Here is a 16,364-nt window from a genome sequence, read left to right on the forward strand (position 1 = left end):
CCTTGTAGCTGAGACGGAATGGAAAGCTGGCATGTAATCATACATGGTAAAGACCAACCTACAGATAATTAGGACCAGTTTCACCTGGGCATGCTGTCCCTCAAGTTTAAAAGAGTACACTACTAGCACTGATCTTGGGGAGGGTAACCATTAACCTGTCTCTTGAATCATTCTGCTTAAATCTATGTTTTTGTGCCTAAGCTTTTGGGATTTGCGTTTACTCTTCTCCTGTGCTGATCTGTTTTCTGGATTTTTTATTTTCCATTTTATTGGCTTTATTGTTTTCCATTTTGGTGAAGCACACCCTTTGTTAGCTTCTAGAGAAAGTATCAATATATAGGTAAATTTTTTGACCTTGCATATCTATCATAGTTGATATTTTATAAAATTCTGGGTGGGAGATAATTTTCCCTCAGAATTTTGAAGGTATTGCTTCACTGTCTTATTTCCAGTTGTGTTGAGAAATCCAAAACCATTTTGATTCTGCTCTTTGAATGTGACTTGAAAGCTTTGTAGAATACCTTGGTTCTCAGGGTAGTGCAATTTTGCAGCGATGTGCCTTGGTGTGGGTCTATTTTTATTCATTATCTTAGGTGTTTGATGAACCCTTTCCATGTGGTAGCTCATATGTTTCAGTTCTGGGAAACTTTCAGTGTTCATTGACTTCCTCTCCTCTGCTTCTCTTCTTCCTGGAACTGATATTTTGATGTTGGATTGGATCTCTGTTTTCCTACCCTCTCTCCATCTCTTCTTTAGCTCTTTGATTCAGTCTTCCAACTCTGCTATATTTTTAGATCTCAAGATCCCTTTATGATTTCTGAAAGTTCCTTTTCTTGTATAGTACTTGGTTCTTATTTTATATTCTTGTCTATGGATTTGTTCTGTTACCATTGAGGATGTTTGTGATAGTGTTTGTGTTTGTTTTTAATATTTATTTATCTTTATTTTTTTTTTGGCTGTGTTGGGTCTTAGTTATAGCACACAGGATCTTCATTGAGACATGTGGGTCTTTCGTTGGCAGTGTGTGAGCTTCTCTCTAGTTGTGGCACAGGGTCCAGGGCCTGTGGACTCCATAGTTGTGGTGCATGGGCTCTGTAGTTTGTGGCACGCGGACTTTCTCGTTAAGGCACATGAGCTCAGTAGTTGTGGAGCACGGGCTTAGTTGCCCCGCGGCATGTGGGATCTTAGTTCCCTGAGCAGGGATTGAACCCACGTCCCCTGCATTGGAAGGTGGATTCTTTACCACTGGACCACCAGGGAAGTCCCTGTGTTCTTCCTTTTGAAATTGTTTTTCTGTAGAATCTGTTAACTCCAAATTTCTTCTCATGTATTTATTTCTTTTTCTATGTTTTAGGCTTTTCTAGGACATCTGGCAATCCTTGGCTGTCTACTTATGGTAGACATATAGTGGACTATAAAGCTGATTAGAAGCCTTGGACTTGTGGAAGGGGTTTGCTTTAGGGTTATCTGGGTGGGCCTTTTTTGGTAGTCCCCTCCTCCACATGAATATCTTGCTTTGGTCAGGTTCTATGGAGTAGAGGTTTCCAATCTCCTTCCTGGAGGCTAAGGGTTTGTCTGCTAGTGTTCCAGTTGCCATATTGGAGAAAAACAGGATTTCTGGCACTCTACATTTTTATGGCCATCCTGTCCATCCCCTCCCACACATACACTTTTGGCTTAGTACCCAGTGCCTGCAGTCCAGAAAACTGCTTTAACTGCTCTAGAGAATAAACCTCTGGACTTTGGCTGGTGTGGGGGAGGGCTAGACAAGCAGTGGTGGGGAGTTGGGAAAGGGATATCAGGAATATAACCTCCAAATAGTTTTCATCAGGTTCTCATTTTAGCCACTGTCCAGTACCCCCTGAGGTACTGCATCTGCCGACTGGCAATTGTGAGAAGTGAACTGTGTTGATTCTCATCTTTCTCCACTGCTGGCTTGATTTGCCTTTCTTGAGTCTGCCAGTCCATCCATATGCTTTTTCAGCTTTCAAAATTTTGTTCTGCTTGTTTCTTGTTCTGTTCTTTCTTGTGGTTTTATATCTCATCTATATGTTTCTCAACATTTTGTACTACTTGCATCTTGTCCTGTTTTCTCCTTCCTTGAGGGTTTGTCTTTTTCCCTGTGGTATTCTAGTGGTTATTTGAATAATTCATCTGACAAATTAACCTATTCAGCCACTTTCCCCAGTAATAGATTTCTTTTGAGAGAAATATTTAGATATTAATGCTTGGGGTTCTTAACATTCAGTGCTACCTTGATCTTTCACTAAAAGTTACACAGCGATCTAACTATTTTCAAAAAGCAATGAATATACCATCATATACTTATTTAGATTACTTGCTGAGATAGCCTCTCAAAGTAAAATTTTAACAGCCTATATCCTATATTTTTCTTCTGTTTAACTTGTCAGAAGAGAACCATTAAAGCTTGTTCATTTTTTACCTTGATAAACACTCTGCAGTCTTCTTGGTAGAAGGGCAGATGAATGGTACATTTCGAGATCTAAAGCTGTGCAAATGTATGATTGTCTCATAAGTACATGTGCTCATAACAACAAAGCAAGTCATGTTTTTACTCTAAGATTCTCTTTAAAATTCTTGTGAATTTTCCCTCAGAAAAAACAAATCTTAATACATTAAAAGTTTTATTGTGGTAATATATATGTATACTTTACCATAATAAAATTGTTATTAAAAATGTTTAAATAATATATATATAACATATAATTTATCATTTTAACCATTTTTAAATGTACAGCTTCAGTGGCATTAATTACATTCATGTTGCGCAGCCATCACCATTATCTTCAAAACTTTTTTATCACTCCAGAGAGGAACTCTAACCAGTACATAATAACTCCCTATTCGTCTCTCCCCATCAGCTCCTGGTAAGCTCGTATCTACTCACTTTCTATATGAATTTACCTATTCTGCTTCTTATAAGTGGAATCATACAATATTTGTTCTTTTGTGCCTGGCTTATTTTGTTTAATATGTTTTCATGATTCATCCATGTTATAGCATGTATCAGAATTTCATTCATTTTTATGACTAAATATTCTATTGTATATGTATGCCATATTTTTTTATCCATTCATCTGTTGATGAACACTTGGGCTATTTCCACCTTTTGGTTATTATGAATATGCTGCAATAAACACTGATATACAAGTTTCTTTTTGAGTTGTTTTAATATTTTGAAAATATATACTCCAGATATGTACATACCTTGGAGTAGAATTGCTGGATCATATATTTTGAAGTTTTCCTTATACTTTCTTCTTTGACTTATTGGTTTTTAAAGAGTGTGTTGTTTAATTGCCATATTTAATATGCCATAAGTGAATTTTCCACTTTTCCTTTTGTTATTGATTTCTAGCTTCATTCCATTGTGGTCAGAGAAGATACTTAGAGTGATTTCAGTCTTTTAAAATGTACTGAAAATTGTTTTGTGGCCTAACATATGGTCTATCCTGGAGAATGTGCCTTGCGCCCTTGAGAAACGTATATTTTATTGTTGTTGGGTGGAGTGTTTTATATATGTCCCTTAGGTCTAGTTTGTTTATAGTGTTATTCAAGTCTTCTGTTTCCTCATTGATCTTCTGTCTAAAGGTTTTATCCATTTTTTGACAGTGAAATATTGAAGTTTCTAACAATTCTTATAGATCTATCCAGTTTTCTCTTTAATTCTGTCAATGTTTGCTTCATATATTTTGGGGGCTTTGTTGGTACATAAATTATATCTTCTTGATGAAGTGACTTTTTTTTTTTTTTTTTTTTTGCGGTATGCGGGCCTCTCACTGTTGCGGCCTCTCCCGTTGCGGAGCACAGGCTCCGAATGCACAGGCTCAGTGGCCATGGCTCACGGGCCCAGCCGCTCCGCGACATGTGGGATCTTCCCGGACCCAGGCATGAACCCGTGTCCCCTGCATCGGCAGGCGGACTCTCAACCACTGCGCCACCAGGGAAGCCCTGAAGTGACTTCTTTTTATCAATATGTAATATACATTTTTGTTTCTTAAAACAATTTTTGGCTTACAGTCTATTTTATCTAATACTAGTCTAATACCCACTCCAATTCTCTTTTGGTTACTATTTGCACAGAATGTCTTTTTCTATCCTTTCACTTTCAACATATCTGTGTCTTTGGAGCTAAAGTGAGTCTTTTATAGACAGCATATAGCTGGATCATTTATTTTTATTTCTCTTTTATCCATTTTGCCAATCTTTGCCTTCTGTTTGGAGAGTTTAATCCATTTACGTTTAAAGTAATTAGTATGGGACTTCCCTGGAAGTCCAGTGGTTAATAATTCACCTTCCAATGCAGAGGGTGCGGGTTCAATTCCTGGCTGGGGAGCTAGGATCCAACATGCCTTGTGGCCAAAAAACCAAAACATAAAACAGAAGCAATATTGTAACCAATTCAATAAAGACTTAAAAAACAATTGTCCACATCAAAAAAAAATCTTAAAAAAAAATTAGTATAAGAAAGAACTTCTGCCATTTTATTTGTTGTCTTTATGTCTTATACTTTTTTTGTTTCTCATTTTCTCCATTACTGTTTCCTTCTGTGTTTTTTGTGGTGAACGATTATGATTCCCTTCTCATTTCCTTTTATGCATAACTGTTAAATGTTCTCTTTGTGGTTACTGTGGGGATTATAGTCAACATTATACAGTCTAATTTGAATTGATACTAATTTGAATTCAATAGCATACAAAATTGCTACTCCTATAAAGTTTTGTTCTCCCTTTATTGATGTCACAAATTATATCTTCATATATTGTGTGCCTGACAATATAGATTTATAATTATTTTGTATGCATTATAGATTTATAATTGTTTTGTATGCATTTGTCTTTTAAGCCTTGTAGGAGATAAAAAGTAGTTACAAGACAAAGTTACAACAATAATAGCTATATTTTCCCATGTATTTACCTTTACTGGAGGTCTTTATTTAATCACAAAATAGATGTAGATTCAAGTTACTTCCTAGAGTCCTTTCACTTCTGCCTGAAGGACTCCCTTTAGCATTTCTTGTAGGACAGTCTAATAGCTATGAACTGCCTCAGGTTTCGTTTATCTGGGAATGTATTTCTCCCTAATTTTTGAAGGCCAGTTTTGCTAATAGGGAATTCTTGGTTGACACTACTTTTCTTTCAGCAAGTTAAATATCTCATCCCACTGCTTTCTGGCCTCCATGGTTTCTGATGAGAATTGTCTGTTAAATTTTTTGAGAATCTTGATCATGAGGGGTTTCTCCTCCTTTGCTGCTTTCAGGATTCTCTCTGACCTTGTCTTTTGCCAGTTTGGTTATAATATGTTTTGGTGTGCACCTCTGAGTTTATCCTGCTTGGACATTGAGATTCTTGGATTTGCAGATTCATGTCTTTCATCAAATTTTGGATGTGTTTGGCCATTCTTTCTTCAAATATTCTTTCTGCTCCTTTCTTTCTTCTTCTGGGACATTCATAATGCACATGTTGGTCTTTTGGATGGTGTTGGATCAGTTTTGCAGACAGTGTTCACTTTTCTTCATTCTTTTTTTCTTTTTGCTCCACAGGCATGATCATTGTAATTGCCTTGGTTTTAAGTTTGCTGATTCTTTTTTCTGCCTGCTTATACAAGTTGTTGAACTCCTCTAGTGCTTTCTTTTAATGTCAGTTGTTGTACTTTTCATCCTCAGAATTTGTTTCCCTTTTATAATTTCTATGTCTTTATTGATATGCTCATTTTGTTCATATATCCCTTTTCAAAGTTCCTTTTTTAAATTTGTCCATGTTTTCCTTTAGCTCTTTGAGCATGTTCAAGACAGTTATTCAAAGTCTTTGTTTGTTAATTCTGATGTCTCTACTTCTGCAGCAATTGTTTCTATTTAATTCGTTCCTTTGGATGGCCATGCATTCCTGTGTCTTTGAATGTATTGTGATTATTTTTGTTGAAAATTGGACATTTAAATATTCTAATGTGATTCTGGAAATAAGATTTTCCCTCCTTCCCTAGGGTTTTCTTCATTTTGATTATTGGACTGTAGTAGTCCATTTGGTTAATGATGTTTTCAAATTATTTTTGCGAAGAACATATTCCTTGTGTGTGATCACTGAAATTTGTTTCTTACCTTGTCTTTAGATAGTGTTTTGATAGGTTTCCTTAAAATTCAGGGGCTAAAACAAACACCTCTCCCAGTTTTTGCAGGTTGTCACTTTTCTAGGGTACTCCCTCAACACTAAACCAGGCTTGCACTAAGCCTAACAGTTAGCCTGAATTGAAGGCTTAGGGTCTTTTGGGTCTTTTTAAAGTATGCTTCTTGCCCTGTACATTTGTGGCTTTCTGAATTTCCCTATATATGCTTTTGAATATCCTAACTGCCCAAAGTAACTCCCCACCCCCAGCTTTTTCTCCCAGTCCTTAGATGGTCTATCGTGTATCTCAACTGTAATCTTTTGACCCAGGCATTTGTGGATTGTTGGTTTGCCTTACATTCTGGCCTGAGTTTTGAGATAGGCAAAACAGAAATGAGTGCTTTGCTTCAGTCCTTAAGGAACCCCTAGAGAGGCTAGAATACAGACATATACAATAATTTGTGAATAAGGTCTGCTCTGCACCATCCAGAGACAGGGACTGAGGTTCAACACTGAGAATGAAGCTGTCATTTTCAAGACAGCTGCACATCAAGGAGGGGTGGGGGAAGGGCAAGTAAAAATGTCACAAAGTTTTCCTAACATTTGTTTTTGTTAAAATTTTTTTCTAGTTTTATTGAGATATAATTGAGCACTGTGTAAGTTTAAGGTATATAGCTTACTGGTTTTACTTTCATATATTATGAAATGATTATCACAATAAATTTAGTTAATATCAATCATCTCATATTTATACAAAAAGAAAAAAAATTTTTTCCTTGTGATGAGAACTTAGAATCTACTCTCTTAACAACTTTATAGTATACTATACAGCAGTGTTAACTATAGTCATCAAGTTGTATATTTCATCCCCAGTACTTATTTATCTTACAACTGGAAGGTTGTACTTTTTGGTCACCTTCATCCAGTTCCTCCACCTCCTGCCCCCTGTCTATAGCAACCAGGAATCTGATCTCTTTTTGAGTGTTTGTTTCAGTTTTACATATAAGTGAGATCATACAGTATTTGTCTTTCTCTTATTTCACTTAGCATAATGCTCTTCAAATCCATTCTTGTTGTTGCAAATGGCAGGATTTCCTTCTTTTTTATGGCAGAATAATATACCATAACTTATCTATTTATCTGGCAATGGACACTTAGGTTTTTTCCATGCCTTGGCTATTGTAAATAATGCTAGTATGAACTTGAGGGTGTAGGTAATTCTTTGACATAGTGTTCTTGTTTCTTTGGCTATATACCCAGGAGTAGAAGTTCTGGATCATATGGCAGTTATATTTTTAATTTTTTGAGAAATCTGAATACTATTTTCCATAGTGGCTGCACCAATTTATATTCCCACAAACACTGCACAAGTGTTCACTTTTCTGCACATCCTCCTCAGCATTTGTTACCACATGTCTTCTTCATGGTAGTCATTCTAGTAAGTGAGGTGATATCTCATTGTGGTTTTGATTTGCATTTCCCTAATGATTAGTGATATTGAGCACATTTTCATGCACCTGTTGGCATATATCTTCTTTGGAAAAATGTCAGTTCAGGTGCTTTGCCCATTTTAAATTGGATTATTTGTTTTGCTGTTGCATTGTATGAATTCTTTATATATTTTGGATATTAACCCCTTATCAGACTAGTGGTTTCCAATACTTTTTCCCATTGCATAGACTGTTTTTTCATATGTTGATCACTTCTTTTGCTCTGTAGGTTTTTTAGTTTGATGTCTCAGTTGTTTATTTTTAATTTTGTTGCTTGAGCTTTAGGTGTCATATACAAAAATTCATTGCCACGACTCATGTAAAGGAGAATTTTTTCTGTTTTCTTCTAGGAGTTTGAAGGTTTCCAGTCTTACATTTAAGTCTTTAATCCATTTCATGTTAATTTTTGTGAGTGGTGAAATACAGGGGTCTAATTTCATTCTTCTACATGTGAATATCCAATTTTCCCAGCACTATTTACTGAAGAGAGAGACTGTCTTTTCTCGGTTGAGTGTCCCCTGCATTGCCAGGTGAATTCTTAACCACTGTGCCACCAGGAGAGCCTTTATTTAGGTTAAACATTTTTTTTTTCCTCAGCAGTTTTCGTACTCCTCAGTGTAAAGTCTTTCTATAGATTTGTTCCTAGAATTTGATGTTTTTCACTGCTACTGAAGTGTTATTGTTTTAAAAATTTGTTTCCAGTTAAATCACTAGCATGCCCATGGACTTTGATATCTGTAAGATCTTGGTAAATTCACTTATTTGTTCTGATTGAATTTTTTTTTTTTTTTTGTAGAGTGCATAAGGTTTTCTACGTAAACAATCTTGTCATTTGTGAATGACGACTCTTGTGTTTTAATCTTTATGCCTTTTTCTTGACTGCTTGCATGGTTAGGACCTGCAGAACAAGAATGAACAGAAATGGTGAGAGCAGACATCCTTGCTTTAATATTTTACCATTAAGTATGATGTTAAGTGTGGATGTTCTTTTGCAGATGCTCTTTATTAAATAATTTATATTCCTGTTTTTGTACTGTGGGACGGTGTTGAATTTTGTCCAGTGCCTTTTCTGTAATCATTAAGATGATTGTATGGTTTTTCTCTTTTATTCTGTTCATAGGTGAATTATACTGATTAAATTTTTAATGTTGACCCAAATTGCCTTCCTGGAATAAACCCTATTTGGTCATGATGTATTAGTTTTTTCCTTTTTATATACATTGCTGGGTTCAGTTTGCTAATATTTTAAGGATTTTTATGTCTATATTCATGAGGAATATTGGTCTATTTTCTTTTCTTGTAATAACTTTTTCAGGTTTTGTACCACATATGGTATTTCTTAGGAGTCATCTATATAAATATCATTTCATCTCAAGCCTAACAAATGCAAAACTCAATTGTTCTGAGGTATGTTTTCATGGCCATTGAAAGTTCCTAAAAGCCATATGAAAGAAGTAAAAACAAAAAGGTCATCTGTCTGATTCTGTAAAAATTTTACATTCTTTAAGTGAACAAAAAGCTGAAAAAATCCAGGGAGAGAACTGAGATGTGAGATAAACTACTAACTCAAAGATTTGTTTTTGCTAGTTGTTTTCTCTCCTTCATTCCATACATTTCAGAGTAACAGGAAAAAAGCAGGGGGGGGGGAGTTGGAAAAAGGAACTCTGCACTGAGGATTAGGCAAGCTTCACAAACGTTTTTGAATATCCTCAGATATAGTATATGATGGATAAAATTACTGAGATTCAAACTCCAAACATAATAAAATTTAGTTTAAAACTATTGGGAATTTTAATCAATTTAGTTTTAAAAGCAGTTCTAATATTTTCCACTCTACAAAAAGCAAGAGAAATCTCTCTGCCCAAGTTAAAAATGTAAGGGATCATCTAACACACCTTTAATTACAAATGCAAAAATTATAGGGAAATTTCAAATGTACACTTTAACAATGAAAAAGTTACAACTTTCATACACAATAAAGTATCTACCATTTATATAAAAAAACAAAGGTCTTTGTGTGTGTATACACACATACATACTTTTTAAGTAGAGAAAAGGTCTGAAAGGATAACAAAATGAAAACAGCAGTTACCTTTGGGAACATAATTGTGTAAGAATGCTAAATCCTTTTTAGCAATGGCTTGAATTTTCTAGATGAGATTCTATTCTTCATAATTTGTGTAACCAAAATAAACTTTAAAAAACTCTTCAGGGCTTCCCTGGTGGTGCAGTGGTTGAGAGTCTGCCTGCTGATGCAGGGGACACGGGTTTGTGCCCCCGTCCAGGAAGATCCCACATGCCACAGAGCGGCTGGGCCTGTGAGCCATGGCCACTGAGCCTGCGCATCCGGAGCCTGTGCTCTGCAACGGGAGAGGCCACAACAGTGAGAAGCCTGCGTACCGAAAAAAAAACAAAAAAACAAAACTGTTCATACCAGTGAATCATGAGTCTTCACTGGAGTAGAAATCACACACCAATCTGCTAAAATAAATTACATGCAGCTTCAAAACTAGGGGTGATAATGTCAGAGGCCACATGCTCAAATCCTACACATAATCAATTTTTTCCTGATTGTCTTTTGGGCAACAATTTGCATAATACATTTAGGATGGCCCTCAAGTTATTTAAACAAAAGATTTAACAAAAATTTTTAGTAAACTCACTTTGAAAAAAATTTTTTTTTAAAATTCTCATACACATAGCATGTTTCAAAGTTTTTATTTTATAGTTATTGAGAGTGCCACAAAGAATTTTTTTTTTTTTTTTTTTTTTTGGCTGCTCTGGGTCTTCATTGCAGTGCATGGGGCTCTTTGTTTAGGGGCTCTCACTAGTTGCTGCACGCAGGCCTAGTTGCCCCACAGTATGTGGGATCTTAGTTCCCCAGCCAGGATCGAACCTGAGTCCCTCACATTGGAAGGTGGATTCTTTTTTTTTTTTTTTTTTTTTTTTTTTTTTTTTTTTTTTTTTTTTGCATTACGCGGGCCTCTCACTGTTGTGGCCTCTCCCGTTGTAGAGCACAGGCTCCGGACGCACAGGCTCAGCGGCCGTGGCTCACGGGCCCAGCCGCTCCGCAGCATGTGGGATCCTCCCAGACCGGGGCACGAACCTGTGTCCCCTGCATTGGCAGGCGGACTCTCAACCACTGCGCCACCAGGGAAGCCCTGGAAGGTGGATTCTTAACCACTGGACCACCAGGGAAGTCCCTCAATTTCTTTTTGATTCAATGACCTTGCCTCACTTTCTTAATCACACAAATTTTTTCATTAGAAAATGAATCACATGTGCTGAATATTTATTTATTTATAATAAATTCATTTTATTTATTTTTATTTTTGGCTGCATTGGGTCTTCGTTGCTGCATGCAGGCTTTCTCTAGTTGCAGTGATCAGGGACTACTCTTCATTGTGGTGCATGGGGATTTCTTATTGCAGTGGCTTCTCTTGTTGTGGAGCACAGGCTCTAGGTGTGCAGGCTTAAGTAGTTGTGGCACACAGGCTTAGTTGCTCCGTGGCATGTGGGATCTTCCCAGACCAGGGATTGAACCCGTGTCCCCTGCATTGGCAGGTGGATTCTTAACCACTGCGCCACGAGGGAAGTTCCTGTGCTGAATATTTAAAATATTTGTTTCCTGTATAGGCCTACCACCAATGACAAAAAAACCACAACAAAAAATAGTAACTACCTAACAAGCGATAACGTAGTACACCAAAAACATACACAAATTTAAAGAAAATGGCAAATGAGGGTAACTATAACATAGCACAGCCAAAACATGAGTATCTTTGTTTTTTGTTTTGTTTTTGTTTTTACTTTTGGCTGTGCTGTGTGGCTTGCGGGATCTTAGTTCCCCAACCAGGGATCGAATCTGTGACCTCGGCAGTGAAAGTGCAGAGTCCTAACCACTGGATGCCAGGGAATTCCCAGAACATCAGTATCTCTAAAATATAAAGCTCTTACAAATCCATAAGAAAAAGATGAATAGATATTTCAAAAAGAATTATAAATGGCCAAAAAACAAGTAGTCACTCTCTAATAGCCAAAACAAATCATTAAAATAAGATTTTTTTCACCTATTAAGTGCAAATGAGTTAAAAAAATGATAATACCTATTGCTGGTAGAGATTCATTGGCCTTTCTTAGACTTCTGTTGGTACAATACATTGGTACACATTTCTGAAGAACAATTTGACAAGCAGTAGTTATCAAAAGCCCTAAATAATGCCTTAATCAGAATCCTTAACAAGTAATTCATCCCAATTAAGACTTTCATTTAAACTCATCTGTAAACAGAGATAGTGAAAGTGAAGAGAACTAAAAGAGGTTTTTATGGTTCAGGACAGAAGACCAACCAAAGCCAAAACAGCTATAACAAGCTTCCTTCAACTCCTTTCTTAAGCTGGAAAAGTTGATGGAAAAATCAAATGGAAATAGAAATATGTTAAACTCTTACTGTTCCTGTGTGTCTAATTCCTGCAAACACTGAAAAAAAAAGGGCCAGCCTTTCATGATACCAGAAGGTAGAAGGTGGAAGGAATGGAAAGACAGTCCTGCTTTTTGGGTGTTGCAAATCCTCGCCTCCATTACTGGGAATAAAGAAGTGGCAACACATTTTTTTTTTTTTTCCTTCTTTCTCCAAGCAAAAAGCCAAGTGTGACTATATTAGAACCTCATTTTAGTACTTTCCTATAAAGTTCACTCAAACTTCTTTAATTACTGAGTTAAGATGGTCTAGGTGATATTCTTCTATGAAGGATTCTGCTTGATTCAAAGCTTTTATTTTCACCAGAATAAGAATTATTTCTTTGACTTCATCCCTGAAAAAAAAACCAAAAAAGCATTTTCCCTTTTAGAAATGCAGTGTGTAAGGGCACAGTGAATCATAAGTAGTTAATCTGAAACAAAAACTTTACCTTATGCCAATATCTAAGATAGCATAAAATATTTAGATGCTACCTTCTCCACATAATCATGAAGTTCCAATACAGACTACTAGTGGATGTATTCTGGCAAATATTAATGTGAATGACTATAAAAAAGGAGAAAAGCACAGAGCAAATCTATCAGAAATTTGAGTTGTGGTTTGCTGCTACCAGCAGCTTATATGGGCTATCCTGGCAGCAGTATTTATCCACAGATATCATCAAATGCTACAATTTGAAGGTTTTAATTGTTTTTCTTTTTGGAGAGGTGGTTTACCAGAATACCACTGTATTTAAGTCCTTAAACATCTAGTGCTGTGAATGAGATAATCCAAAACGGAGATCTAGCTACTGCTGGGTAAATGCCAGGTTGCAAACCTGTACTTAACAAATGTTGAGATTTTGAAATGGCTAGGAAAATTAAGAAGACATTAAAAACATGCTTGATAAGAGGCTTTTGATTTATAGTTTTAATTTTAAATTCCCCTGTGATACAGTTTTCTGGAAGTGCTTATTTTGGAAGAGATTTACATTTAAAAATATGAACTAATATGTATGAGGTGTGAATATAAAATATTGAGTGATTCTAAAGATCATACATGAAAATATCTCCTAACTCTTCAGTGACAGTCTTAGATTTTTAAAAGTAAAGTACAAATCTTCCTAAAAATTGCTGAGAATGGAACCCTAAACTATGCTTATGGAGGTACAAATAAAATATGCATTACCTGATTTCACTTGTAGATAATTTACGTGCAGACTGCAGTAAAAACTGGATGAAGTTTTCTAGCTGGGGAATAGATGTTCTCATGGCAGAATTTTGGAACCATTTTTCTGGTAAACATGCTGCTATCTGATAATCAAAACACATCATTTTTAATAATGACATTTATTATCTAAGGACTTTAGCTAACATTCAATCCTTATAGTACTGACGTTGGTTGAGTATTATTCTTCCATTTTATAGTTCACGGTTAAATAACTTTTGAGAATTTCCCCTTTTTTTTGTCAAGGATTTATACTTTAAAAAAAATCATATTTTGATACCGAGAGCTTAAAATAGACTACTCTTTATAAATACTTCCTAGTACTTGTAATACTTTCAATACTCTGTATTCCTGAGTGATTAAATTGTACAAAACATTTATAACTAAACACCAGAAATGTGTAGACACAAAACACTTTTAGTTAACATACATACATTTGACCCTTAAACAATGCAGGGGCTTACGGGCAGTGACCCATTCGCAGTCGAAAATCAGTGTATTAACTTTACAGTCGGCCCTCCATATCTGTGGTTCTGCATCCAAGGATTCAACCAACTGTGGATTGTGTAGTACTCTAGTATGTATTTATTGAAACAATCCATGTAGAAGTGGACCCATGCAGTTCAAACTTGTGTTGTTCAAGGGTCAACTGTATAAAATAGGTACATTTAATATGATTTCACAGTAAGAAATTGGGTGTGTTTGTGTATAATCTACATGAAGAAATAAATCAAGGTCATTCTAAGATACATTGAGTGAAAAAAATTAATTATGGTTTTGATTTTCTTGTAATTTAATACATTGCTTTAAATGTCCATGGCAGCATAAAGAGTCAATGTATGTGCATTCATTTTTTTCTTTTGGGGGGAAAATAAACCCAAACAACACTTATCATCATCATGCTAAAGGTAATACATGATTTGGGGAAAAGTTTTGGAAAAAAAGAAAAATGTTAACAAAATAAAAAAGAAAAGAAAAACTTCCTCATAGCAGAAGGAAGAATTTTTTTAAAAAAGGAGAGAGAATGGGAGCAAGGAAAAATCTGAGATCATACTATTTAAAGAAATTCTTGGTTTTGCTATAGTTGGTTAGATCAAGATCAGTACGTACTTCTAGAAAGTAGAAAGCTGCACCATATATATATTATAAAATACGTTAAATGAAAGTTCTGGAATGCACTCTTTCTAAAATAAATCTGACTGGTCAACACTGAAAACGCAGTTGAGGAAAATGATTTATCCTATTTTTTAATCACCTTTTTCGATTATCCAGAAAAAATACAGACACACTGATTGCCTAAGGCAGAAAGTCCTGTAAGTCTTATTATGCAAACTGTATCTTTTTAAAGTTTAAAAACCAGCTCTTACTGGCTTGGAATTTAATGTCATTTGCACTCGCTTTCCCCTTGTTTTGTACCACAAGTCTCAATAAAATTCTGAAGGAACTATCTAGCTTTTCCATAAATGATCCTGGGACTTATAAACACATTGTCTTGGCCTGGTTTTCTGGCCACAAGCTGTGGAGAGAATGTCATATATCCTCTTCCTTAATTCTGCATAGTAGAGCGTATGGTCAAAGAGAACTAAACTGAAACCTGAAACACACATAGGATGGATGATGATTGAAATTTCTGGTAGATAATGTAGTTTAAAACTACATGAAATAACCACAGCTAGAAAAATGGAGGTTGTCTAGGAACTGCTATCTAAAGTTACATATATATTTATATTTTTTAAAAATTTATTTAAGAATGTAAATATTTTCCCACATTCTTAAAAATTTTTCCTTATGACTTTTATCTTATGGATAGACACTAATGTTTTTAGACATTTAGGTTCTTTCCAACTATCTTCTATTATAAATAATGCTACAATAATATTCTTTGTACGTAAAAACCTTTATGCACATCTGATTTTTTAACATAGGATAATTTCCGAGAAGTAAAATTGCTAAGTAAAAGGATATAAACTTTAAAGGTTTTATATCAATCATGCCAAAACAGTCTCCAGAATTGTATTCCTCTTTCCATAGTGCAGAAACTATTTCCCTGAATTGCCACTCCATATGTTCTAGATGAATGGTATCCCTGGAATGATGTGGGGCTGTTGTTTCCCTGTGCTTATGACAATACTGGAAATTATAATGGAAATAACAGCAAAAAATTTGCAGCATAACAGGTAAAAACAATATCCTTACTGTATTATTTGCAATTCTCTGATTATTAGTACTGTTAGTATTTTCCACATGTTTAGAAGTTATCTTTGCATATTCTTTTTTTGGTGAATTAGGCAATTCACCATGTTGCATGTCTTTTGGTCACTTTCAATAAGAATATTTGAATTGTTTACTGCTTTTTAAAAATGTGGGTATTTATCCTCGTTATGCATTGTAACTTATTTCTCTGTTTTTCAACTTTCTTTTTAACTTTTCGTTATAGAAAATTTCAAACATAAACAACAGGAGAAAAAATAAGTATAGTGAGCCCAATGAACCCATCTTCCAGTTTTAACAATAATCAAATAATCCTGATACATTTTTGGTTTAATGAAGTTTTATATTTTTGTCAAATCTATTATTTTTTCTCACCATTTTTGCTTTTAAGTTCAGAAAGGACTCCTTTAACATCAGGTATAGTCATTTATCTTCTTAGTACAATATTTTATAGTTTCATTTTTTTACACTTAATTCTTTACTTCACCTGTAATTTACATTGGTATGTAGTGAGAGGTGAGGATCTAACATTCATTTTGTAAACAGTTAACCAGTATACTTTTTTTTTTTTTTTTTTTTTGTGGTACGCGGGCCTCTCACTGTTGTGGCCTCTCCCGTTGCGGAGCACAGGCTCCGGATGCGCAGGCCCAGCGGCCACGGCTCACGGGCCCAGCCGCTCCGCGGCACATGGGATCCTCCCAGACCGGGGCACGAACCCGTATCCCCTGCATCGGCAGGCGGACTCTCAACCACTGCGCCACCAGGGAGGCCCCAGTATACTTTTTTTAAATACTGGGTTCTTCTGAGTTTCTAGTCTGTTAAATTAATTTGTTGTTAATGTGAGTACCACAATTT

General features: G+C 35.5%; 1 protein-coding gene across 2 annotated transcripts in view; it reads right to left on the minus strand.

The window, feature by feature from the left end:
• Positions 1-12,294: 12,294 nt before the first annotated feature.
• GCFC2 (GC-rich sequence DNA-binding factor 2) overlaps positions 12,295-16,364 on the minus strand; it is a 66,079-nt gene continuing 62,009 nt past the window's right edge. For both annotated transcript variants that reach the window (XM_081253761.1, XM_081253760.1), the window contains 2 exons: positions 13,260-13,384; positions 12,295-12,426 (listed from right to left, as the gene is read on the minus strand). In XM_081253761.1, the coding sequence (XP_081109887.1) occupies positions 12,309-12,426; positions 13,260-13,384 (243 nt within the window). In that variant the 3' untranslated portion in view covers positions 12,295-12,308. The remainder of the gene's footprint in view (positions 12,427-13,259; positions 13,385-16,364) is intronic.

This window comes from Mesoplodon bidens (assembly GCF_964165515.1).
Source record: "Mesoplodon bidens genome assembly, chromosome: 14".
Lineage (NCBI taxonomy): Eukaryota > Metazoa > Chordata > Mammalia > Artiodactyla > Ziphiidae > Mesoplodon > Mesoplodon bidens.